This window comes from Meles meles, chromosome X (genome assembly GCF_922984935.1).
Source record: "Meles meles chromosome X, mMelMel3.1 paternal haplotype, whole genome shotgun sequence".
Classification (NCBI taxonomy): domain Eukaryota; kingdom Metazoa; phylum Chordata; class Mammalia; order Carnivora; family Mustelidae; genus Meles; species Meles meles.
This window is the reverse complement of record NC_060087.1, coordinates 101733311-101760103: the sequence shown is the minus strand read 5'-3', so window position 1 is coordinate 101760103 and position 26793 is coordinate 101733311. Positions and strand designations below refer to the sequence as shown.

Genomic DNA, 26793 nt, shown 5'->3' with positions numbered 1-26793 from the left:
CAGATGAAGCCAGCCCCACAGGAAGAAGGAATGCTAATGATTGGTGCTTCTCAACCTTCAGCTGTGTGTGAGGCTTTTCAAACGGGGAAGCTTTTCGAAACCATCATGATGGGGACCCACCCCCAGAGCCTGTGCTTTCTGGTGTGCAGACCTGGCTCCATCAGTCCACTGCTGACACGGACGGCACACGGGCCGCTCGCCAGCGCTGCAACCTGGAGCCCACGCCTTGACCATTCTGAGCCCCAGTTTCCTCATCTGTAAAATGGGGATAATAAGAATATCGACCTTATTGTTGTCCAGATTAAATGAAATACATGTAAAGTGCCTGGAACAGCATTCGACGTACAGCAAGTGCTACAAAAGCGACCATCATGATGAATTTCACTGTTACTATCTGAACTTGGAGAAGAGACAAGGGTGCCGAAGACCAAACCAACCCACTAGACGGGCACACGAGACTTGCCCAAACTGTATCTTACTAGTAAAGAGAAACGAAACATGTCAGGCTGCTGGTCACAAGGACCTGAGCTTACATCTTCCCTCCACACAAGCCCAAGCAACTGACCTCCCCGCCGATCTAGTCCAGGATGAGCATGCAGCCACGGCACTGCCTGGAAAGACCCAGAGAAGCCAGCTTTTTGGTTTGGCTCTGCCCCTTTCTGGACGACCTTGCTCAGCTCCCAAAGTTCTTTGAACCTTGGTTTTCTCACGTGTCAAGTGAGAAGAGTGGAACCATATGCCCCGAGGGCTTTTCTTGCGCCTCTGATCCATGCTTCTGGTCCTCCAAGGTCCTTCCTGCCTCTAGGACTTCCAGCCTGCCCCTTCCTCTGCCCACCTAAGTCTCTCTTAGTGATCAGAACGCGCAGTGCTGGACGCCTGGGTGGCTCAGTCGGTTAAGCATCTGCCTTTGGCTCAGGTCATGATCCTGGGGTCCTGGGATCACAGTCCCACATCGGGAACCCTGCTCAGCGGGAAGCCTGCTTCTCCCTCTCCTTCTGCCCCTCCTTGTTCCCCTTGTGCTCTCTCTCTCAAATAAAGTATTTTTAAAAAAGAGAATACATACCCCTTCCTCAGTGACAGCTTCTCAGAGTACCCCCCAACCCAGACTAAGTCAGGAGTCTGATAAACACTTTTGGCCCCCCTGTGCTTCCCCATCATGGCACGTGACACAGTTTCTCATGATTTAGTGGATAACTATTTCTGCCACGTGTATTCCCCCAACCCTCCCTCCAGGAGGGCAATGATCGCGTCTGTCATATTTGTGGCTTTATCCTAAAGCCCACCAACACGCCTGGCACTCAGCATGTGCTTAATAGATATTGAACGGAAGAGGAAACAGATCTGCAGTGCATGAAAATGAAAGGTAAATATTTCAAAGCAAAGAACTTGATTATTTCTCCGAGAAAGTCCGCAGAGGCCTTCCGAAAGAGGTAACATTTTAGGTTTTTCGTTCTTCCCACAAGCCCTGACATAAGGCAACGGTGTTTCTCAAGATGTAAAATTCAAATGCCCTTTGACCAAAGCAATCAGATTCTAGGAATTTATTCTACAGAAACATTCGTTCACGTGGGAAAGAATGTTTGTGTTACAAGGATTTATGTTGTGGCACTGTTAGTAACGGCAGAAAACTGCAATTAATCTGAATGTCCACCAACAGGGGGCTAGTTAAAGAAAGAGCTCATGGTACCGTGGAACACTCTGTCACCATTTAAAAATATGTGGCATCTCCAGCTGACTGATTCAGTGCCATCTCCGAGATACATTGGGAGGTGAAAAAAAAATGGCCTGGAAGAGTCTATGTCACTGATGACTAAAAACAGAACACGAATGCGCATGCGTATGTATGTCTGTCTTTGCATAGGCCATCGTTGGAAAGATTTAGCCGAGATACTGGGAAGCACTGTCTGCAGAGAACTGAGAGGCCAGGGGACAAAGGTCCGGGAAACCTTCCTTTCCAACGTACACTCTTCGCACCTTATGGATTTTCTACCATATGCCTATGTGACCTATGCAGAAGGTAGAATAATTTAATTTTAAAAGAAAATGCGAAGACGAGCCACAGACTGGGAGAACATTATCTGTAGAAGACGCATCTGATAAAGGACCATTATTCAAAATATACAAAGAGCTCTTAAAACTCAATAATAAGAAAACAAACAACCCGATTAAAAAATGGGCCTAAGGCCTGGACACCTCACCAGAGAAGACCTACGGGTGGTAAATGAGCATAGGAAAAGATGCCCTCCTTATACTCTGTCATCACAGAGATGCAAGTTAAAGGAGTGATGAGATACTACTACACACCTATTAGAATGGCCAATATCCGGAACACTGACGCCACCGAGCGCTGCTGACGTGTGGAGCGATCGGAACTTTCATTCACTGCTGGTGGCAATGCCAAATGCCACAGCCACTTTGGAAGACAGTTTGGTGGTTTCGTTTAAAACTGAACATATCCTTACACATGGCCTAGTGGCTGCACTGACTAAATCCGATCTTGGGATTTGCCTAAAGGAGTTGAAAACTTAAGTCCACACAAAAGCCTGCACGTGGATTTTTCAAGAAGCTTCATTCATGGGGCGCCTGGGTGGCTCAGTGGATTAAGCCGCTGCCTTCGGCTCAGGTCATGATCTCAGGGTCCTGGGATCGAGCCCCACATCGGGCTCTCTGCTCTGCAGGGAGCCTGCTTCCTCCTCTCTCTCTGCCTGCCTCTCTGCCTACTTGTGACGTCTCTCTCTGTCAAATAAATAAATAAAATCTTTAAAAAAAAAAAAAAGAAGCTTCATTCATAATTGCTAATGCTTGGAAGCAACAAGAGGTCCTTTGTCAGTATGGGAATGCAGACATAAGCCATATCCCGACAATGAAATATTATTTAGCATGAAAAAGAAATAAGGCATTGAGCCATGAGAAGACATGGAGGAACCTTAAATGCATCTTCCCATGTGGAAGAAGCACGTCTGGAAAGTCTGGATACTGAGGGGACGCCTGGCTGCCTCGGTCGGGAGTGCATGCGACTCTTGATCTCAGGATCGTGAGTTCAAGTCCCACACTGGGGTAGAATTTACTTAAAAAAAAAAACAACAAACGGAAAAAAGTCTATATACCATAGGATTCCAACTATATGACATTCTGGAAAAGGCAAAACTATGGAGACAGCAAAAAGATCAGTGCTTTAAGGGGCTTGCGGGGTGGTCAACGAGGCAGAGAAATTCTCTGTCCACTAGAATGGTGGGTATACATCATTATACATTTGTCCAAACCCAGAGAGTGTCCGACCCCACGAGTGAGCCCCCAGGTAAAGCGTGGTCTTGGGGGGATGACGATGTGTCAGTGTGCACTCGTCAGTTGTGACAGACAGACCCCTATGGTGGGGGGGGTGTTGATAATGGGGAGACTGTGTGTGTGGTGGGGCAGGGTGTGTGTGGGAAATCTCCGTACTTTTCTCTCAATTTTGCTCTGAACCTAAAACTGGTCAAAAAATCAAGTCTTGGTTTAAAAAAGAGCATTTAAAAGGTGAGGCAAGAAGAAAGAAAGGGGGTGGGGCAGGAATCTTCCAGCTGGAGCCAACAGGCGCTCCCACAACCTCTCGTTTGTTATTGGAAACAACTTTTATCCTCCATGGACGAGTCAGACACAGCCTGAGGACCAAGCTGTCCACGTCCCACACTGTCTGAGAGTGTATATGCTGAAGGCAGTTGTGCGGGAAGCTTTCATCTTTTGGCCCATCCCCAGTAATCAAACAACAACGGGCCAATCATATGGCAGTAAAAGGACCTTCCTTCCTTTGATTTTGTCAGAGAGAGAGCAAAAGTGGGGGGAACATCAGGCAGAGGGAGAAGCAGACTCCCTGCTGAGCAGGGAGCCTGACATGGGACTCGATCCCAAGACCCTGAGATCATGACCTGAGCCAAAGGCAGACGCGTAACCCACTGAGCCCCCCAGGCGCCCCGTAAAAGGACGTTTCTGTCCTGGGAACCATGTGGCCCAAGTTTCTCTTGGCAGAGCCAGACCCCCAGGAGTTGTCCTCGCATAGCTGGGAAGCGCCCCCGGCTCTGTGGTGGGGGTGTCTGCACAGGTGGGCGTGGGTGGTGGTCCCCAGCATGGGCCACCTGCCAGCCGGCTACTCCACCCCTGCAGCCGCGTGCGCCTCCCCTCTCAGCAGACCAGGGGACCAACTCAATGCCCAGAAAGACCGCGGTAGCAGTAACGTTGGGGAGGCGAGCAAAGGGCCCACAGGTTAGAGCTATGCTTGGGGCGAGCAAGGAGAGAGAGCCAGGTGGGGTGTGTGTGTGCGTGTGCACGTGCCGGGTTGGGGGGGCGCAGCTGGGCCAGACCGGAGGAAGCCATTGGGAGGCGAGTGGAGCTGCCCAGGCTGAGGTCATGGGAGCAGTAGTGGCCCCGAAGAGCCCACTAGCGTCACCCTGGTGGAGGGGGAAGCGGTTGATGGCTGAGGGAAGAGACCGGAAGAGCGTTTTCAGGAGGCTGGGAACGTAGAGCTCTGCGTGGCGCTTGCACATCAGGCCTCCAGGTAAATGCCTGCCTGCCCAGGGTGCCACACGGATGAGTGATGAACTCTCCTGCCATCCTCAGCTCCATCTAGAGAGTTCGAGGGTCCTTTGAGGTTTTGTGAGGCTGGCTAGCCTCTTGTGTGTTTCCAGCAATCAGAGAGACAGAAGCACACCTGGGCTGGCTTTTATGGTGCTCATCAGATTCTGAAGAGATGCTTCCGCAACAATAAAGCTAGCACCTCGGCCTCATCAAGTGTGGGTCATGTGCTCAGCTCTTATCTGCGTGAACCCACTCTTGCGCTCTCTCCTGTGTATTAGTCAGGCGTGACACTTGTCCCCATGGTTTTCAGATGAGGAGGATGAGGCCCTGAGAGGCCAGGCAGCTCACCTGGGGTCATGGCAGGGGGGGGCGGGGCGGGGAGGAGGAGGGCCACGGCCAACATCCAACGCCCATGCCCTTGACCGCTGAGCCGGTCTGCCCACTGGAGCCTTCAGAGGAGCCCAGCTGTCAGAACCAAACAGGCAACAGCTTCATGGGGGAAAGGAGGGGACGACTGGGGCTGCCTGTGTTTCTGAGCTGGCTTGAAGCCAGCTTGGTGGTGGTGGTGGTGGTGGTGGGGTCCCTCAGCGGGAACTGCCGTCTCTCCTGGTTGACAGGAGGCCTTTTGTGGGACCCTCCTTTCCCTTTCCCCTACCTCCTCCCCCCTCAACCATTGCGGAGGGGGGATGGGTGAGGGGGAGTCATCTCCCATCACCGCTGCTCTTACTGTTTCACTGGAGCTCGGAGAAGCCTGCTTAGCCCGGGGCGGCCACTCTGCTTCCCAGACTTGATCTTGTGAAAGGAGTAAGCCAGCTCAGATCAGGAGAGAAGGGCAGAGTAATTTTACAAGAGTGTTATTAGGCAGGCTCCTCCCTCCTCGCCTGTGCTCTGGGAACAGTCCTGTTTCTATGATCAACAACTGCGGTCCCTCAAGTATTTAGGGCGCTCTCCACCTTTTGGAAAAACAAGGGGGAGAGGTCTCCTTTCCCCACAGCCAAACAACAATGCTCAGACAGAGCCGCCTCGCCTAAGGGATGTCCTGCCCGACAACTACCTGACTGAGACACAGGGTAGTGCCCAGAGGGGCCAGACCCCAAATTAAGCCGGGAGACAGCAAGGAGTTGACAAGGCAATGAGGCAGAGGTAACGTCCCCATCCTCTCCCGCGCCCCCGAGGGGTTAGAACGCCAGTGTTCGTACTTGGGGCCAGGTGAGGCGGCTCGGCTGGGGAAATGGAGCTCTGTTCCCTCCTGAGAATAGATGTTATGTCAACCAAGAAATGTTGAGCTAGGCAGAAAACCTGAAACCTGTTAGCACTTCCTAGGACCTGTGATGGTAATTTACTTTCCCCTCCCGGGACTTTGTGCCTGCTCCCTCAGGGGCTCAGAGAGCCAGTGCGTCTTTCTTCCCAGTGCCAGCCAGAAGGCCATGGCTGCAGAATGATCTACGCTCCAAATTCCCATCTGGTGGCTTCAAGCCTTCCATTGTCAGGCTGCCAGGGACTAAAAGCGGGGCCCTGGGCAGCTCTGGTTTTCTGAAGACTTCCCCCCCACCCTAACTTGAGTTAACCATTTCCTGACCAAAGCCAGGCTCTTGCCTATTTCTGAGCTTGTACATCACTGTTGGTTTTTTTTTTTTTCCCAACCCCTCTTGCACTGAGCCTGTGGGCTCCCAATTGCTAAGGTCAGGTCTCCTTCTCTCTACTCCTTCTACTCCTGTGCCCAGGCCGAGGAATGAACAGATTACCTAGCATCTAGGAGCAAGCCCCTGGTCTTCCTTCCTGGAGGGTAAAGCATGGGCTGGAGGAAGGAGAGACAGGCGTTCAATCCCAGCTCTACTGCTTGCTGGCTGTGGGGCTATTGGGCAAGTAACTAACACTCTCTGTGCTTCATTTCCTCATCTAGAAGATAGGAATCATACCAGCACTTATTCCACAGGGTCAGTAGAGGATGAAATGGGATAATAAACTGCCTTGTGCATATTAAATGAGCAGTAAATGGTACTCTGAGGTCCTTATAATTTCTCAATCCAAAGGAAGGCTTTCCTTTCATTTCCTCCGCCAGACATATTTTGTCCCTACCCTTACTCGTAACGAAAGCATCCCCATTGCAAGAGAGCACAGATTTAGACCCCATTCATTTACCTCTGGTCCCCTTTGCTGAAATCAACAAACAAACAAATACAAGTTCTATGAGGCTGTGATGTGTCATGCACTTCCAGGCACCGTACAAGGCAGCGGGAGGTTGCTGTGAAGAGGGACATCAGAACGGTGTCAGAATGGTTTTCCTTTGTGCCTATCTGCCCATGTTGAAATGCGCACAGCTGTTTGGGCTGCGGGACGCAGAGCCTGACTGCTAAGGTAGGCGATTGAAGATCGCGCGGTGTCAGAGCGAGGGTGAGAGAGGTTTACCTAGGGCAGCAGGCCAGTGAAGGGGAAAGCTCTTCTCACCTCCAGCATGGCTAGGAACAGCACCTGACTTGGAGCTCGCCCCGAGGCAGCTAAGGTTCAATTCTGCGCTCACAGTGAGCTCTCCTAAGCCAGTCTTGAACTTCATTCATTTTTTAACCAGTATCAAGTGCCTGCCACACGAGCCAGCGTGCTGCGGGGATACACAAAGGGGTAAGCCATGCTTCCCAAAGGTGAAGAGCTTGCAGCGTCGAGGGAATCACGGCACCGAGGACTGTGACAGCAGGAAGCATGTGACATGAGCCAGAAGAGAGCCACAGTGCGACTGAGCTACAGGCATTCAGAAGCCGGCGGCGCTGACAGGGTGAGACAATGGTGTGGACAAGGGAGAAGGTGGGGCACGTGGGGAAAGGCTAAGGAAATTCAACCGGCTGGCTCAGAGGGCACTTGTAGACGGGCATCATTTAAGAGGGATTACTCACCCACAAAACTCTTGGAACAAAATAACTATACCCTGGGCGGGGTGGGGGTATGTGTGAAAACCAAGCATCCACAGTTGTTAGAGCACACTCTGAGTTAACTGGGCTTCTCCGGGCCCCCAGTCCCCTCCTCCTGGAATGCCCCCACTGTGGTTCTGCAAGGGCGAGACACCTGCCTTCATCCATCAAGACAGGAAAGTTGTTTGGAGGTGGGGAAAAAGCCGATTCATTTACCACACAAAACCAACAGATACGTGCTACCCTCCGTCAGAAGAGCCGGGCACCACTGAGGCAAATCTCAGGGGAGCCTTTAAGATGAAGACAGATGCTCCAGGCGGAGGTGACAGGGATGTGAAATACACTCATTTATTCTTTAGGGCGCTGGGGGGAAGGGACCAAGATCACTTTGGCAGAACTGGAGGCTTGAATAGAGAAGGGTTTATAAAAACGCGTGTTTTAGTTAGCCCACGTGCGATTCGACAATTTGTATCTGCCAACACTTGAGAAATTGGGAGATTTTACAGAAAAATTGGGATTTTCATCTCCCTAGAAAAACTGGGCCCACATTTCAAAATGGCATAAAACCCTTGGAGAAGAGGCGCTGGTCTTGGCCTCCAAGGCCCGGCTTTATTCCTTCCCGCTATCGGTATTTAGATGCTAATCACATTTTGCCAGCACAGAGCAAGTTAGCTCTCCAGAATGCTTTGCAAGCTGAAAGCCTGTGATGACTGAGAACGCCTTTGAAAGCTGTCTTTGGTGGGTGAGTGCATGTCATCTGGGTTTCCCTGCTTTTTAATTTTTTCTTCGCGTTACTGCCAAGTTCTTGTTGGCATTTGACTTTGCAACTCCTAATACGGGACCCCCGTGCAATGAGGGTGGCAAAGTGGGTAAGGGCCACATGCGAGGCCAAGGGGCTCGGCCTCAGCATTTACTCTCTTGGGGCGATAAGGAAGGACAGAACACAGGCAGATCTTAAGAGACCGGGTCTGGCAGGAGCCATGGGCCGGCGCTGGAGGGACTGAAGTGAGTGCCAGCCTTGGAGAGAAGCTACCTGGTCTTAAATCTCGGCTCAGTTACTGGGCGGGTGGACTTGGGCAGGCTACACACCTTTTCAGTGCCTCTGTTTCCTCATCTGCAAAATGGGCCTGATACGAATGGTACCTGCCTTGTAGGGCTGTTTTAAGGAGTCAGTAAGATGATGATAAGATAATGGACGTATTTCTTTAGCGCTCCATGCTTAAGGTCATTTTTAGAATTAAACCTGGAGACCAATGAGAGGATTGCTGCCATAGCCCGGTCAGGAGTTGACAAGGTCCTAGATTAGGGCAGGGACAAAGCCAAAAAGAAAGACCAGTGTGGGAGGACTAGGCACCAGGAACCAACTGGGCTCGAGGATACCTGGGGGAGGGGCAAGTCAAAGAGTCAAAGACAACTTTGGACTCCAGCCTGTGTGACTCGGTGGCGGGGCGATGGCACTGCAAAGGAAAACGCTGGGCAGCAAGTTTTGGGGGAAGAAGAGTTCAGTTCGACACACATTAAGTCAGAGGTGATAGCGTGGAGGCACCGTGCAGCCGGCCTTGAGAAGCGTGGGTCGGGGCTGAGGACAGGGACTTGATCATGAGAAACCAGGAGGGCGCCCAGTTTGGTGCGGGCAGCCTGAGGTGTTAGGCATCTCGGGCAGGTTCAGCATCTCTGTTTGAACAGAGCTGGGGCCTCTCTTTGCTCGGGGACCGTGTGTGTTCTGCTCGGTCAGCTGTGCCACCTGGATGCTACCTTTGTCCTTCAGTTTATGTACTTTCAGTTGCAGTGCTGACCTGGCCTAATCCTGCTCGCCTTGTGAGCCTTGATGGGGTCAAAGTCCCCTGGGGTAGCGAGCAATAGGAGGACACTTGGTTTTATATTTGATGAAACAGAGACACCTAACATGGGCTGTAGGGGAGGGGGACAGAGTTGCCAGGGGGCGGTGGGGAGAGTGGACCAGGCTTGTGCCTGGTGCCTCCCACCCGATCGTCCGAGGGCCCACCGGGGGCTCCAAGGCTCCCATGTTCTCCGCTGCTCCCTGGAGTTTCAGGGCCGCTTTTCTCCCTCTCTCTTCCACGTATGCCTGTCCAGAGAACCCTTTGCTCAGGACGCCCTGATCCTTAGTTGGGGCCCGCAGATTAATCAGACAAATTAAGCTCCATCAACGTTTTACCCTTCCTGCTTTTCTCTCAATACAGTAGGTGCTGCCAGCCATTTCAGGCCCACACTCCGGGCCAGGAGTGGGAGATAATGAGTATGAACAGGTCAGGTCATACCCAAAAGAGCTTGAGCCACGAGGCCCCGAAGTGCAGTGAAGGCGATTTTCAGGCAGGGTGAAAAGCACACTGGGTTGGGGGGGGCACCTCATTCCCTTTGTGCAGGGCTGACCTACCCCCCCATTTCCCACCCGAAACTGTTGCATCAAAACGTGCACATACATAATTTATTCACCTCCCCATTCTCTAGCATGCCAGTCAGGAGCCAGTGCAAGAAAAAGAGAAAGGGATAAAGTGAGTGGAAGCAAGGTGAAGGAAGGGCTCAGCTGGTTCAGGAAGACTTATGATTATTGTCGTTAATGTTCAAGAGAGTTCCAACCTGATGCGGCACTAAACGGGCAGACTGATTGTGTGTGCATGTGTGTCTGTGCCTGGACAAAAGCATATTAGGAGAAAGAGACATTCAGACAAAATGGACAGTCGGTGCGAGAGCTGGGAAAAATTCCCTGGTTATCTAACAGATTTCTAACAGCTGGTTATCTAACAGACACCTGACGTTGGTTTGCTTCCTGAAGGGCAGTGCAAGGAGGAAAGCCAGGGGAATGCAAATATTACCATAAAGTGTGCTCAGTTCGGAGCAGCTTGGCTGCCCTACACAGTTCCCTCCTTATAAATTCCGCTGTTAGACCTTGCCGGCTCCCGTTGCGGGGAGACTGCTACTGAAGCTCTCTCGGAGAAGCTGCATCGTGTGCTTTGCAGGGGAAAAAAAACCCCACAGCAGATTTTGGGTTAGTTTGTTGTTTCCAGGCTACTCGTCCTCCAAACTGAAGGTGTTATTTCGAGAAGGGATTAGGAGGTTGTTAGCTGGACAGAGTTCATTGGCCGCAAGGCTAATATCCCGAGCGCTCCAAAACGCTTCATTTACTGCAGCGACATCTAATGGCCAGAGGAAGCACTGCACGTTCTCATTGAAAATGCAGCCTGTGGTTCTATCTAGTGAGTTACTTTTATTTTTTATTTTTTTAAAGATCTTATTTATTTATTTGACAGAGAGAGATCACAAGTAGGCAGAGCAGCAGGCGGAGGGAGAGGGAAAAGCAGGCTCTCCGTTGAGCAGGGAGCCTGATGCGGGACTTGATCCCAGGACCCTGGGATCATGACCTGAGCTGAAGGCAGCCACTTAACTGACTGAGCCACCCAGGCACCTGAGTTACTTTTTTTTTTTAAGTAGGGTGGACAAGGTATTATTATATTTATTAACGCCTGTAAAATCACACTTGGCCGCCACCCTAAGAATTCACTTCCTATCACCCTTTGGATGATATTTATGATGTTATTCATAATTGGATGCTGATCATATTTTATGGAAACCATGTAATTAGCTCTTTGGGATTCTTAAAAAAAGATTTTATTTATTTACTTGACCGAGAGGGACACAGTGAGAGAGGGAACAGAAGCAGGGGGAGTGGGAAAGGGAGAAGCAGGCTCCCTGCCGAGCAGGGAGCCCAATTCGGTGCTCGATCCCAGGATCATGACCTGAGCTGAAGGCAGACGCTTAATGACTGTGCCACCCAGATGCCCCGGGATTTTTTTTTTTAATAACCATCATGACTTTGCATTTATTTTAAAGCTTGTTGTTGAAGGTATGAGTATCTATTGCAAGAAGGTTTCCATACCAGGGAAGAGATGATCAAGTTTACTCCCAAATACTCTAGGGTATCTTACTCCAGTTTATAGTAGAATGTTGTGGTTAAAAAAAAATTGAAAAGTGATATTAATCATTGCTGATGATTGCTGAGGAGATGAACCACTCCATCACAGATGGTGCAAGTGTAAACTCACAGCCTTTCTGGGGTGCACAGTTCATTGAGAACCTCAGAATTATATTTATCTTTTTTAAAATTTATTTTAAGTGGGCTCCATGCTGGGCGAACTCATACCCTGATATCAAGACCTGAGCTGGGATCAAGAGTCAGATGCTTCGGGGAGCCTGGGTGGCTCAGTCGGTTAAGGGGCTGCCTTCAGGGGCACCTGGGTGGCTCAGTGGGTTAAAGCCTCTGCCTTCGGCTCAGGTCATGATCCCAGGGTCCTGGGATCGAGCCCCGCATCGGGCTCTCTGCTCAGCGGGGAGCCTGCTTCCTCCTCTCTCTCTGCCTGCCTCTCTGCCTACTTGTGATCTCTGTCTGTCAAATAAATAAAATCTTTAAAAAAAAAGGGGGGCTGCCTTCGGCTCGGGTCATGATCCTGGAGTCCCAGATTGAGCCCCGCATTGGGCTGCTTCTCCCTGTGACCTTCCCCGCTCTTGTGCTCTCTCACACACTCTCTCTCTCAAATAAATAAATAAAGTCTTAAAAAAAAAAGTCAGATGCTTAACCGACTGAATCATCTAGGTGTCCCAGAAGTCTTTTTATCTTGTGACCTCTAAGTCCATTTGTAGGAATAGAGCTGAAGGATGCCATCACAGATGTGAAAAAAAAAACAAAACACAAGGGTTTTCACTGCAATGTTATCATACTGATGAATTAGAAATAGCCTAAATATTTAAAAACTGAAAAATTGTTATTTATGGCACAGTGGAGGCAGAGATGGATGTTACGCAGCCACAAACCGAGGAATGCTTAGGGCAACTAGAAGCTAGCCAAGACAAGGAAGCAACCTCCCCTACAGACTTCAAATGGGGCACGGCCCTGCCGACACCCCCGTGTTAAAATTCAAGCCAGCAGCACTTTGTGAGAAGAAATCATTGTTTTTTAAAAAAAATACCCATGGGACATCCATGCTGCGGACTATTACGTGAAAATCTAAAAAGGTATTCTCAATACTTGATGGCCTGGGGCAATAGTGGAAATAAATAGGATACTAATTTTTATACACGGTGGGAACACAACTTTGAAAACAACAAACCCTTCCATAGACATGTATCTCACATATTCGTGCACATACCTGTGTACCTGTTCACACACACAGGCATGCAGAGAAGCATTAATCATTGTGCTTGGTTGTTGGGTTTATAAGTAATTTTTTTAAAGATGTTTCATTTATTTACTTGACAGACAGAGATCACAAGTAGGCAGAGAAGCAGGCAGAGAGAGAAAGAGGAGGAAGCAGGCTCCCTGCTGAGCAGAGAGCCCGACTGGGAGCTTGATCCCAGGACTCTGAGATCATGACCCAAGCCGAAGGCAGAGGCTTTAACCCACTGAGCCACCCAGGTGCCCCAATTATTTTCTTTTTTATACCTTTCTGTGTGTCCCAAATTTTCTATAATCTATGTGTATTACTTCTTTTTATTGTGGTAAAACATTCATACTGCACTTGATATTAGCCAAAAGGCCCAGAAGTGATTGTGGTAAAACATTTGTAACATAAAACTGACCATTTTAAGGGTAAGCACATTACTTTTAAAATTAGGAATAATGGGGGTGCCTGGGTGCCTCAGTCCGTTAAGTGTCTGCCTCTGTGGTGCTCAGGTCATGATCCCAGGGTCCTGGGATGGAACCCCACATGGGACTCTGCTCAGTGGGTAGCCTGCTTCTCCCTCTCCCTCTGCCCCTCCCCCCCATCATGCTGTCTCACAGTATCTCTCTCTCTCTCAAATAAATAAACTCTTTAAAAATTGGGAATAATGGTTTTTGTGAATAGATGTGCACTAAGCAGGCACTAAACTTACATCTACATTATAATTACAGTAATGTGACCATTGTTTGTTTGGACCAAGGACAGGAAACGAATACAACCTGGAGAGATGAAGTGAGATGGACAGGGGCGGCGGGGGGGGGGGGGGGGGGGGGGCACGCAGGACACTTGGGGGGTCATTGTGATGTGTTAATTATTCTGAAGGCAGTTTTTCTATAGGTTGAGATCAGCCCTTTCGGACTTTTCAGTGCTGAGGAAGGTGAGGCCCAAGTCTAGTCGAGAAAGCTGCAAGGAGAAACCTGGGGTAACGGAGCCAGCAGAGAGACAAGTTAGAGAGTTAGAGTCTCTTTCACTGAGACAGCTTTAAGGAAGAGAGGAAAGAAAAGTGGGCTTCATCTGGAGGCTTCATCAAAGACCTAAAAAAGCAGAGTATGGGCTCGAGCCAGCAGCCTCGAGTTTAGAAGCAGAAATGCCAATGGAGTGTGTGTGTGTGTGTGTGTGTGTGTGTGTGTGTGTGTGTGTTGGGGGGGGTTGCGTCGTATTTGTGTGAGTCTTCATGAGCTCCCTGGAAACCTGGCATCACCCAGGGTCACTGTACTTTGCAGCCGCTACCGCCCCCAAGCACAGCAAGGCATCCCTCCTACCTGATGTCCCCTGCTCCCCCAAATAACTCCTCACCTGCATCTTTCTCTTCACTGTGTCGAAAGGAAAGGAGAGCGTCTGGGTTACGGCAGCGGCCAGGCAGACATTGACGAAGTTCTGGAGGGGTGAGAACCGATCTCGGGGTCCATTCCAGAGTTTCTCCAGGTTCATGTAAACTAGAAGGGAGCCAGCAGAGAAGGGCAGAGCACCTGCAAAAAGAAGGCCAGGAAGAGGCTGCTGCTGTCTCCAGCGCTGCTGGCTTGAGAGCACAAACGCCTGTGGGGAATCCCAGGCAAGTAAACAGGACTGGCTCCCGGCTCCTTAAAAGCACTCCAGCCAGAGCTGCTCAAAGCAACTTTTCTTCGGTGACAGTAATGTGCTCCCTTTAGATAGGGGGTGTGTTATCTGTTAAAATGCATCAAACAGTTCACTCAAGGTTGGTGCACTTTGCTGAATGCAAATTTTACTTTACAAAGAACCGCAAACAAATATGGAACTCTAGTTCGGGAGACACGTGTTGAACGGTGGAGGGGTGGAGGGCATTGATGTCGGCAAATTACATGGAAGCCATCCAGAAATATGTAAGATGGACCGATGAATGGCCAGAGGGATGGACACATACATGATAAAGCCATGTGTTAATTGGAGCGTCCAGATGGTGGGCATATGGGTGTTTTTGATTCTTGTAACTTTTCTGAGTGTAGTGTCAGAAATTTTTTTAAAAAATAAAATCTTGGGCGGGGAGAGATCACTCTCATAGAGGAAACAGGGAGTAGTGGCACTTCACCAGGTTTCCAAGGCTAGGAGGGACTGGTCTCTGGCTGAGGAGGAGACAGTCTGAACTAGAAAGCGAGACTGTCCTGGTGAGCGAGGGCACTTGACCTTGCTTTGGGGAATGATGTGGCCATATCAGGGTCCAGGAAAAGATGTCAAGTAGGTAGTGCAGTTTTCAAGAAACTTCCAGAAACTCTGGGAGCTATCTTAAGTTTATAGAGGAGCTAAATTTCTCTGTCGAAATAAGATTTAAAAGAGAGGCTAGCATCAGAGGCTAGCATCAGCTAACTTTAACTTGAGGAAAAGGCAGTATCTATTTAATAAACACATTACAAATGAAGTACCAACCCCCCTGTTTAACCTTCATTCAGAAAACATTTGTGGAGTTTATGTGATGTGCGAGGCCCTATGCTGGGTGCTGGGAATACAAAGAGGCATAGGCTGATTCCTGAAGGAGACAGACAGCTGACGTGTGTGCTAACTGGCCAGGGTGGGGTGGCGGTACAAAGTGCTTTAAGCACACAAGGACCAGAGGGATTAATTTTACCTAGGGCATCAGGAAGGACTTCACAGAAGAGAAAACTTGCCCACTGGATCTTGAGGATTGAGCAGGAGTTCACCAGACACTGGGAGAGCGGACAGGCAGTCCAGGTAGAGGGAACAGCTGGTGCAAAGGGAGCGGTGTTTCCAGGAAATTGCAAGTGTTTCTGGATGGCTGGGGCATGAGTGCGGTGGAGGGACGGCAGGAGGTGAGGGGGGCGGGGCCGACCGGGGCCAGGTATGAAGGATCTGATGGTGTGTCATAAGGAATTGGGCCTTTCCCTGTATCTCAGGAGTCAGGGAGGGCTGGAACAGAGGACAGAGGAATGAGGGTGGTGAAATGACCGCCTTTGGTTTCAGAAGGCCAGGCCCTGGCAGCAGTGCCTGGGACTGGGACCCTGTAGAAACCTCTTGTAAGTGTCTGTGGGAAGCATGAGGATGAGGGCAGAGGGAGGTGGGGAAGGAGGAGGGCGACAGATGGAGAGTGGAGAGGTCAAACTGACAGTACTTGGTGCCGGAAGCCGGAAGCCGGAAGCCACAGCGGAGAGAGGAGAGGAGCTGAAGCAGTTCTAGGTTTCTTCCGGCTTGGGCCACTGGGTGAAAGGCAGGTGGTCGCGTTCTTTAGGGAACCCAGGAGGAGCAGGTGTGAGCCTAATGAGGACGTCGGGTTTAGTCTCGAGCTGGATGTGCCCCGGGAGCAGCAGGTGAAGGTGTTCAATAGCAGGTACTCGTCCTGCCATTGGGAATTGGTAGCAGTCAGTGGTTAAGACAGAGGGCTCTGGGGTTACACCGCTAGGTTCTTCTGCTTCCTACCTATGTGATCTCGGGCAAGTCCTTCAGTTTCCCTGAGCGTCTATTTCCTTGTCTGTAAGCTGAGGCTTCAGTGAGAAACTGTACGCCAGGCGTTCAGCATGGTGCGGGGCACAAAGGGAGCACCAGTAAATGGTAGTCACTGTTGTTACAGAGGTCGGGAGTCCTTAGAGTATCATGATGCTTGGTTAAGCCACGAGCTTAGCTGAGGCCACCTGGAGTGGGGATGGAGGGTGAAAAGAAAGCCAAGGAAGGAGCCCCGAGGGAACAGTGACACGTGGGGGGGGCTAGCAGCATCAGATGAGCCGGCTAAGACAAAGCTGCCGGAGAGCTGGGAAAGACATCCAGGAGTTGGTGGGCTCCTAGAAGCCAGGCTTCCAGGAGAAGGGGTGGTCAGTCTCATTAGATGCTGCAACAAAGGTCCGATATCAGGTGAGAGTCTGCCGGGTTTGGCAACTGGGGGACTCTGGTGACTTGTGCATGTGTGGTTTTGGCAAAGGTTCCAAAGACCACGGAAGGTATGCTTGCTACCTGGTTGTATGCAGGCCGAGTCTCTTTCCCGCAGTCAGATGGGGTGTGTGGGATTATCTTCCTATCAGTTTAGGCTGAGCCACCTTCACTTTCCCTTCCTCCCCTCCCTGGGATGTGACTGGCCAAAGTTAGGAGCGGGGTATATGGCTAAGGAATAGAATGAAGCTAATTGGCTCCACATGGATTGAATCCACAGGACCTTGACCTTAAAAAACCGCATTTTACTGGTTACAAACAAAGGTATACAATATTCATCTATACCAAAGAACACAACCTTTCCTTGGGCAAGGTGAAAAGTTCCATCTTACCTAGAACAGTAAGGGAAACCCCTCGATACAGGGCTAGGAACCCTTCCTGTTGATAAACAGTAGAAAAAGCATGGAGGATCCCTCTGTAAGATGGTTCCAGCAAGTTCTGCACAATCAACCGGGTTTTGATGAGGTCTGTGGGGTACGTCACAATGGTGGAAACCATGCCTGCAAGACTCCCAGCCATGATGGAGCTCCACTGGGAAATATGACCCAGGTCATCCGTGAAGAGTATGACAAACCTAGGAGAAAAAAGGAGGAAAAACCCAAGAGAATCAGCTCTGGATTGTGCCTGAGTGTTCTATACCACTTCTTACAATATCTCCCAGCATTTGGAAATGTTTTACAAAGTGAAAATTACTATATTAACGTATTAGGATTCACGAATACCACATTCAATTCTACTATCTTAATAGAATTTCATGAGCTATAAGGAGATGCCTGACTTTGTTCTTTATGTCTACCTTAAGTTCTTCCCACTTCATTTTGAGCATTTCCCCCTTTATCTGTGTAACTGTCAATCTGGCTTGCTGGTGGGGTATAAATGAATAGGAGTACTTGATAAATACTGAACTAGAATGTGCTCCTTTGGTTCTCTTGAAACTTGAAAGAAATGAAACTGCATGAAATGATGACTTTGAGCATCCTCAGTAACTAAAGTTTCTTTTTGTTTGTTTTAAAACCTCTATGTCCAACGTGGGGCTTGAACTCATGACCCTGAGACCAAGAGTCTCATGCTCTACTGACTGAGCCAGCCAGGCATCATGCCCCTCCCTTCCCTCCCAGTAATTGAGTTTATTTATTTTTATCTTTTTTTTTTAAGATTTTATTTACTTATTTGACAGATAGATCACAAGCAGGCAGAGAAGCAGACAGACAGAGAGGAGGAAGCAGGCTCCCTGCCTAGCAGAGAGCCTGATGTGGGGCTCGACCCCAGGACCCTGAGATCATGACCTGAGCCGAAGGCAGAGGCTTAACCCACTGAGCCACCCAGGTGCCCCTTATTTTTATCTTTTAAGATTTTATTTATTTATTTGATAGAGAGAGCACGAGATGGGAGAGGTCAGAGGGAGGAGACTCCCCACGGAGCAGGGAGCCCAATGTGGGGCTCGATCCCAGGACTCCGGGAACATGACCCGAGCTGAAGGCAGACGCTCAACCAACTGAGCCACCTAGCTGCCCTCCCCCACCCCCCGCCCCAGTAACTGGGTTTAAAAAATGTCTTGGTTTGGACGCCTGGGTGGCTCAGTCAGTTAAGCATTGGATTTCGGTTCAGGTCATGATCCCACGGTCCCAATGAGCCTGTCTAGGAGTCCCCGCTCAGCAAAGAGTCTGCTTCTCCCTCTCCTCCTTGCTCTGCGCCTCCCCCTGCTTGTGCTCTCTCTCTCTCAAATAAATAAATAAATAACATCTTTAAAAATATGGACTGGTTTAACAGTTATAAGGGAAGACGCGGCACCTCTGCTAGTTCCCTGGGAAATGACCAGTACAAACAAGATACCACTTCTCACCCAGCAGACTGGTAAAGATGAAACAGTCTGACAGTATCAAGTGATGGGCAGGACACGTGGAGATGGGAGTGTTCCCATCTCCACTGGCAGAAATGTCAATTGGTCCAGCCCCTTTGTAGTATCTAGCACAACTGAAAGAATGCCTCCTTTCACCCCAGCGATTCCATTTCTAGGTACACATCCTAGAGGAGCCCTTGCCACGCACACGTGCAGACAATACAACGTTCGTCCATTCGTAGGGGAATGGGTAAATTAGAGCGATCGTACAACTACAGCTGCAATGAGCTTGAGGCTAGGTATTCACTGTATCGTTCCAATTTTAGTATATGTGCTGCCGAAGCGAGCACAGAGGCTAGGTATTCATACGGATAATCCTAAAAGCATAAAGCTGAGCGAAAACAGCAAGTTGCAGGGTGACCTACAGTGTATGACAGCCATCTATTTAAATGAAGAAACATACCCACAAAAGCATACCTTGTATTATTCATGGATGGATATAGCTACGTATTTTTAAAAAGTGTCAACAGGGACGCCTGGGTGGCTCAGTCGGTGAAGTGTCTACCTTTGGCTCAGATCGTGGTCTCAGGGTCCTGGGATCGAGCCCCTCGGCGGGCTCCCTGCTCAGCGGGGAGTCTGCTTCTCCTTCTGCCTCTCACCCTGTTCTTGTGCTCTCTCAAATAAATAAATAAAATCTTAAAAAAATAGAAAAGTATTAAATAGGCCCCTGGAAGGTGGAGGGGGGAAGGGAATCGGAATGAATGGGACTTCTTTCTCTGGAAACTTTTATTTCTTTGTATTAAAAAAAGATACTTGAGGGGCGCCCGGGTGGCTCAATGGGTTAAAGCCTCTGCCTTCAGCTCGGGTCATGATCCCAGGGTCATGGGATGGAGCCCCGCATCGGGCTCTCTGCTCAGCAGGGAGCCTGCTTCCTCTTCTCTCTCTGCCTGCCTCTCTGCCTACTTGTGATCTCTGTCTGTCAAATAAATAAATAAAATCTTTTTAAAAATTGTTTAAGAAAAAGATACTTAAAGTATCTTTTATGCTGTCTTTCATGCTGTTACTTCAGGATGGTGGGTACATGGGCACTCTTCTTTGTGCTTCTTTACAGCATTATAATGTGGCCAAAAACGGCTTCGGGTGGACTTTTCCAAACGCAAGCCAGGAAGACTGTTGCGGTCCCTCTTTTTGGAAGCAGTCAAGACCAATCTCGGCAGAAATTGTTCGAAGGGCACTTTTACATGGTACACATTCCCTGCACAGGAGGCAAAGGAATTTTACTCCTTGCTGATGAGGACAAAATCAAGAAGGGCTTGGAAACCAGGAAAAATAGTATTTTCTGGGGCGCCTGGGTGGCTCAGTGGGTTAAGCCGCTGCCTTCGGCTCAGGTCATGATCTCGGGGTCCTGGGATCGAGTCCCGCGTCGGGCTCTCTGCTCAGCAGGGAGCCTGCTTCCCTCTCTCTCTCTCTGCCTGCCTCTCTATCTACTTGTGATCTCTGTCTGTCAAATAAATAAATAAAATCTTTAAAAAAAAAGTATTTTCTACTAGAGAATGGGATAGGGGAGAGGGAGAGGAATAGTGGGGGTTTGAGTAAAAGGAAAATGAACAGGGCTAGGCTAAAAAAAAGTATTATATCTTTTGCAAGATTTTATTTATTTGAGAGAGCAGGAGAGCACACATAAGTTGGGGGAGAAGGGTAGAGGGAGAGAGAGAAGCAGACTCCCCGCTGAACAGGGAGCCGGATGTGGGGCTCCATCCCAGGACCCTGGGCTCATGATCTGAGTCAAAGGCAGAAACTTAACGACTGAGTCACCCAGGCACGCTGTATCTTTTCAGACCATCCCCAGTTCTCTGGTTTTCAAGTCTCCCATAAGGAGGCGCATGTCCTGTTCCTTCAGCCTGGCAGCAAGCTGGGGCCCTCTGTGTGATAAATAAGACAAGTGGGTATTCAGGTGAAATCATTTAAGGAGTCCTAGGACCATCCCTTTGCTCCCAAGTAAACACTCAACGATCACAAGCATCTCTTTCAAGGGGTACCTGGGCGGCTCAGTTAAGCGTCTGCCTTCGGCTCAGTTAAGCGTCTGCCTTCAGCTCAGGTCATGATCCCAGGGTCCTGGAATCAAGCCCCGCGTCAGGTTCCCCACTCAGCAGGGAGTCTACTTCTCCCTCTCCCTCTGCCACTGCCCCTGCCCGTTCACTCTCTCTCTCTCCAATAACTAAAGTTTAAAAAAAAAAAAAAGATAAAAGCGTCTCTTTCAAGCAATAGGAAAGTCTTCATTTTGTCAAACTATTGTTGACTACTGTTAACTGCACTAATTGAAGCAGTCATAAAAGAAAAAAAAACAGTCATGAGTTAAACAGCTACTTCTGAAAGATGCAGGTCGCTAAAGCTGGCCCTCGCCAATGGGCCATTGGCCTGTCTCACCGCCTGCACACTTCCTTGTTCCTGCCTTTTCTCTCCCCCGGGGCCAGTCGAGTTGGAGGGGAGCCTGAGGGGGCAGGGGAGACAGAGGAAATGGACATGCTTGACCGGCCGGATGGTCTGCAGCCAGTTGGAACAATCCAGATGACGGTGGGAGTCTGAAATGCCAAAGAAACACCGTTCCTTCTCATTGCCTCGCTCTCTTCCCTATCCCGCTTGGCTACTTCCAGACTCATTTATCGAACTTCTACTATGCACTATGCACCAGACAACTGTGCTTGCACTCAGCAGAGGTCCTAACGGAGCTCTACAGTCCTGCGAAAGCAGCTGGTGGAGAGGGGCAATGGGAGAGGAACTAAGACCTAGGTTCTCGAACAACTTGATGGACGAGAGAATAGGAACCCTGTCTCACGGCAGGTTGGTTTATAAGGTCGGGTCTTACTATCAAACAGACAAAATTCCAAAGAACCAAAGCAAGCCCTTTCTTCTCAGACTCTTAGCCGGTAGAGACAGGGACCACCAGCCCTTCCCCTGGGAACCACAGAGTCAAGGCAGGTGTCCCTAATAGGCCTCAGTGATGTCATCCTGCCCGGCCCCGCCCTTTCAGCTCTTGTCTGATTGGCTGGGGCAGCAGTGTTCCCTTTTCTGCTCTTCCCCGCCCCCCTCCCCCACATGCACAGCTTTTCCCAAAAAGACTGGCTTAGCTGGTGAACAGCAGTAACCCCTTCCTTTCAGCCACAGGCTATCACACACACCCCGCCCCGCCCCCACCCCGGGTATCCAGAGTTAGAACTGCCACCCAGCGGAACACGAGCTCCTGGAGTGGTTATACAATAAGAAAGTGGGGCTGGTTCCGAACTATTCCAGAGCTGCAGGGACACCAACCAATGTTCATACAGCTCGACAAGCAGTTGTTCAGTAAAGCTGGAGGAAGGTCTACTGGTCGATGGATCTGACAGCCAGCCGCTGTGTTCCGCACTATTTATTGCCAGGGCCCAGGTCCTAATAGTCTCTACCCAGTGGACTTTTGATCATAAATCCAAGGGAGCAGACATATCAGCATCACAATGGTGGGCAGAGCCCTGGACTAAGAAGCCAGAAGACCCGTTTCCAGTTCCAGCTCTGCCATTAATTCTCTTTGGGGACAAGTCAATTAATCACTCCATTTCCTGAACATTCTCCATGTTTACGCTTTGTTCAAACCCCCGATCCTAGGCTGTATACCATTACCCTCAGCCAACTGTTTCTGCAAACTCACAGCCAGGAAAGAGTAGAGATGAGTCAGTGTAAGGATGGACCAAATGTATCATCTCTGAGTAGGAAGGCTAGCACCATGATTAGTCAACCACTTTGCTTTCTATGCCTAGCCATTCACTGAAATACTCCCTTTTAGTTTCCAGGAGGAGAATAATCTCACAGGAAACATTATTTGCAAACTTAGACCTGGGAACTCTCTCTTTCTTCCTCTCCCGGTCACCAGCCACCAGTCTGTGTCAGGTGCCCGCAGCTGCCACATGGACCAGTGCAACAGGTTCCTAACTGGCCCAGCCACCCTGGTCTTCCTCCTCTCTAGTCATCGTACCCTGCCACCAAGTGACGGTAATTCCTGTTGAGTTGCTCTAATTATCACCTCCCCACCACCACCACCTCCTCAAAAATCTCCCACAGCTAACATTGGCCACACTGAACGAAGTCCAAAGTCCTTAACCCGGCCCTCTGAGATCAAATTCCAACCCGCTTTTCTGGCTGGACTTCCTAATGCTGCTGTAGACACACCCTGTGTTCCAGTCCTGCCGCATGCCTGCCCACCTCTGTGCCTTGGCTCATGACGTTACCTATAATCTTTCTATCTTTTTCTCCATCTGTGCCCAGCAAACTCCTACGCATTCTCCCCAGACTAAACCCAGGTGGTTTTTCTCCTCTGTGAGGTCCTCACATCTTCTCTTCCTCATCAGAAGCGTGAATCTGTTTTCTTTTAAAGATTTCATTTCTGGGGCACCTAGGTGGCTCAAGTTGGTTGGGCATCTGCCTTTCAGCTCAGGCCATGATGCTGGAGTACCAGGACTGAGCATGGCATCAGGCTCCCCACTCAGTGGGGAGTCTCCTTCTCCCTCTGCCTCTCACCCCACTTGTGTTCTCTCTCTCCCTCTCTCAAATAAATGAATCAAATCTTTAAAAAAAAATAAAGATTTCATTTTTAAGTAATCTCTACACCTAATGTGGGGCTCGAACTCACAACCCCGAGATCAAGAGCTGCATGCTGTACTGATTGAGCCAGCCAGGCGTGCCAGAAACATGGATTTCTGTAGCACTCAGCCACAGGCTACAGACACAATAATCATCCATTCTTCTGTTCCACTGTAAGCCCTGTGGCCCCGGGAACACGTCCCTTTCGTCCCAGCAGGTACTTAAGGAGGCCTGGCTGAACACAGAGAGAGACGCAGCAGGGTGTAATAGAGTTATGGATTTGGAGGCAGAAGGTCAGCTGATGGGGCTCTCAGCCCTAGCACTGAGGAATGGTGGGGCCAGTCTGAGCCCAATTCTGTATCTGGAAAATGGGCATGATACTTCCCACCTGATGGACCTTACAGAAATCCAATGATGTGCACACACCTACTCAAGGGTAACTAAGCAGTGATGGCTACACTGATCAACTTGATTGCGGTGATCATTTCACCATGTATATGCACATCAAAACATCAAGTTTTACCCCTTAAATATATACTTTTTTTATAGGTCAAGGATATCTCAATTAGGCTGTTAACAAAGCCGAATGATGTCTATATACTAGGTAGTGTCGGGGCCAAGGGCAGGCCTCCCCATGATGGGCAACAATAGTGTGGTGGAGATTATCTTGAGCAGAAAACAATCAAGGCCCAAGACTCGGGCAGAAACTCTGACCTCCCCCCCAACAGCTTGAAAAGCCTTTAGAGGACCGGCTCCAGGAAGACAACGATGACCATCAATAAGGCAAGAATTAGGGGTGGTAGGGAGGAGTTTAGCAAAGAAGGTTAAAATTCCTCTGTGTTCCCTGTTTCTGAGTGGCCCAGCCACCACTTACCAAACATTTGCTCTCTTTCATCCTGCTGTGATTTGCATTCCTTCCCTTTGAAGTCCCAGACCCCTACCTCCTCCTTCTTCGCTCAGGACACCTATACCTCCTTTTGCCTGTCTTGGGAAACTCATGGGTGTGTGGATTGCCCACGCGGAGGAAATGAAGTTTGATTTTCTCCCGGGAGCCTGTCTCACGTCCATTGAATTCTTCGTCCGACTTGAAGAAGAACCTTGGACAGAGGAAAAGGTCCTCCTCTCAGGCGGTGATTACCCGACCAGCCATAATACTGAAACCTGCCTGTAAAGTTTGGCCTCCTAATCCTCGGCCTACATTCCAAAGGCAGATTTCCATACCACCTTGTGGAGAGAACTGTTTACAGACATCAAGCCAGCTGTTGCTGAGGAGGAAAGAGCCTGGAGACAAAGGTAGGATCTCCCTACCTTTCCTCCTCAGGGGCAGAGAAGGGAACTCCTCCCCAGCCTAGGTGAAATGTGGGCTGGCCAGGAGGACTCAAGTGAGAAGGAAAATTACATCCAGCTTGTCAGCTGCCTGGTGAGCCTTCCAGCACCAATGGTGAGAATCCTGACCGAGCCTCCAAGGGTTCAACTAGGTGGTGAAGACTGAGCTGTTTGTCTAATTCAAAGCCAAGGCCAGTCCTCAGAGTTGGCACTGTACCCACGGAATGAGGCACACAGGGACTCTCCCCTCAAGTCAGAAACATCCTCTCTTCCTGAAGCTCTGTCAGTACCATTTCATTCTTCTAGGCTTGTTTCAGTGAAAATGCAAATATCTCTGAGCTCTGAGGGACCTTTGAAGACTCATCTGGCATTTGCATGTTTAGATAGCTTTGGAAGAAGCAGCTGTTATTGGGAGAAGGTGAAAAATGCACAAAGAATGAGGCCAGTGGGCAGAGGGTAGGGTGAGGCAGTAAGGTGGGGGACCTCTGTTGGGCCCTAAAGGCCAAGCTTCATTGGTGGGGGGAGGGGGCTGAAAGCTGTGGCCTTTTGTGGCCATGGGTTGCCCCCCCCCGCCAAGCACTTTCCTCTGAGGCTTTGCCGACGAAGGCGCAACTGCACACACACACATCTTCCGAATGGTCTCTCTCCTGAGGCAGCCAAGGCAACATTTCCAAGTTAGTGGAGGGTGGGAATAGGCAGGAAGCCGTCCCTCCTGAGAGGTCTTCATTCCTTCCCTCCCCCAATCTCCTTTTGCCCCATTCCTCCTCCTCGCCCGTCCAACTCCGGGGAGCCTCTCCGCGCCTGGGGCTGTGCTCCGCAAAACGGCACCTGGCGGGCCAGGGAGCTCCGCAGTGCACCCCAGGGCCTGCGCAGGTGCCGCGTCCTGGCCCGACTGCCCCGAGGCCGAGCCCGGGAAGCAGGGCAGTGTCGCCCCCTCCCTTTGGCGTCCCCCCCCCCCCCCCCCCGCACCAGGGCCCGCCCGGCTCTTACTTGCGGTAGGCGGCGAGCTGCACGGCGCTGCAGGGGAAGAGGCGCAGGCACGCCACCGCGTTCCCCTTCCACAGGGCCCGGGGCCCCTCGGCGCGCCATACCCGGAGCCCCGCGGCCCACGGCCCCCGGGCCTGGCCCCGCGCGGCGCCGACCTGGGCCAGCACCGTGGCGAGCTCGAGCGGCGCGGTGAGGCTGAGGCTGAGCGCCCCCGCCACGCCCGCACACAGCAGCCGCTGGCCGCCCGTCAGCCGGCCGTCCCGCCGCCACGTCGCCATCGCGCCCCGGCCGCCCGGGCCCGGCACCCCCCCTCCCCACCCCGACCCCGGGGGACCGCGTGGCTCGGGACTGAGGCTCTCGGCGGGCTCCCGGCGGACGGCCCTGCCCGGCCCGGCCCGGCCCGGCGCGGCGCGCGGCTCGGGGCCCCGCCCGGCGTGGGGCGGGCCGCGGCGGGATCGGGAAGCCGGCTACTCGGCCGCGCGCGGGCTTCGGGGTTGGGGCTGGTGCTGGGGAGGCCGCCCCGGGGCCGAGGCCGCGCCCTTCCCCTGGGCTCTGCGGCGGGCGGCGTTCTGTGTGCCCTGGAGAATTCTAGGCCCCGCAGACTCTGCTTCTGGCTTCCAGTGTCTTCCGCCCTCCCCGACCCCCCCCCCCCGCCGCCTCCCCTCTCTTGTTTACCACCCCCCCTTCTCTCCTTCCACATTCCACCCCTGGCCTGGGCTCTCCTCCCTCCGATCTGTTATGTTCTGCCCCAAGAAGCAGCCCAGCCGTGCCAAGTGCGCAGGACAGGAGGGGAGAAGAAACCTCTCACGCCGCGGCACCGATCACACTTGTCCAGCGTTGGGCTTCCCGTGCGTGATCTCACTGAATCCTCAAGAGGGCCCTTAATGGGCAGTAGTCCTCAGCTCCTGCCCTCGTTTGGAGAGGCTCTGGCGGTGGTCTGGACCCTGGAATGTGCCTTGGCATCTTGGCAGCTCACCAGCTGTGTGACCTTGGGGGAGGTCACTCCAACCCCTCTCTGTGCCTCAGTTGCTTCATCTATAGTTTCTTCCTCTAGGGGTTGTTGTGAGGATTAAATGACCAGTGACACAGGTCAGCCCCAGCAAGAATTTCCAGTCCCCTTACAGGGCCTTCTAGACTGATTAAGAATCAGATTGACAGGAGGCAGATGAACAGGAGAAAATCAAATGGAATTTTATACATACGGGGAATCCACACAGACAGTGGACATTTCAAAGACAGGCCCGAACTAAAGGACAGGTGGGGAGGGGTTTGGGACTTCACAGAGGAATGCGCTTCCCGGAACAATGAAAAGAAGAGCAGATATCTGGGGCTGAGATGTGTGCCCTGCCAGACAGATGTGTCATTCAGATAAAATTGATCTCTGGTCATAACCCTTATTCTGGAAAAGACCCCCAGGGTAGATTCTTCTGTGCAGTTAAGGGAGGGTCAA

General features: G+C 50.8%; 1 protein-coding gene across 2 annotated transcripts in view; it reads right to left on the bottom strand.

Moving 5' to 3' along the window:
- Positions 1 to 25712, bottom strand: part of SLC25A43 (solute carrier family 25 member 43) — a 43153-nt gene extending 17441 nt beyond the window's left edge. The window contains exons 1-4 of one of the 2 annotated variants that reach the window (XM_045995862.1): positions 25347 to 25712; positions 16912 to 17153; positions 13985 to 14157; positions 6694 to 6796 (exon numbers count right to left, since the gene is read on the bottom strand). In XM_045995862.1, the coding sequence (XP_045851818.1) occupies positions 6694 to 6796; positions 13985 to 14157; positions 16912 to 17153; positions 25347 to 25621 (793 nt within the window). In that variant the 5' untranslated portion in view covers positions 25622 to 25712. The remainder of the gene's footprint in view (positions 1 to 6693; positions 6797 to 13984; positions 14158 to 16911; positions 17154 to 25346) is intronic. The other variant, XM_045995861.1, reaches the window with a different exon arrangement.
- Between the last annotated feature and the right edge of the window lie 1081 nt (positions 25713 to 26793).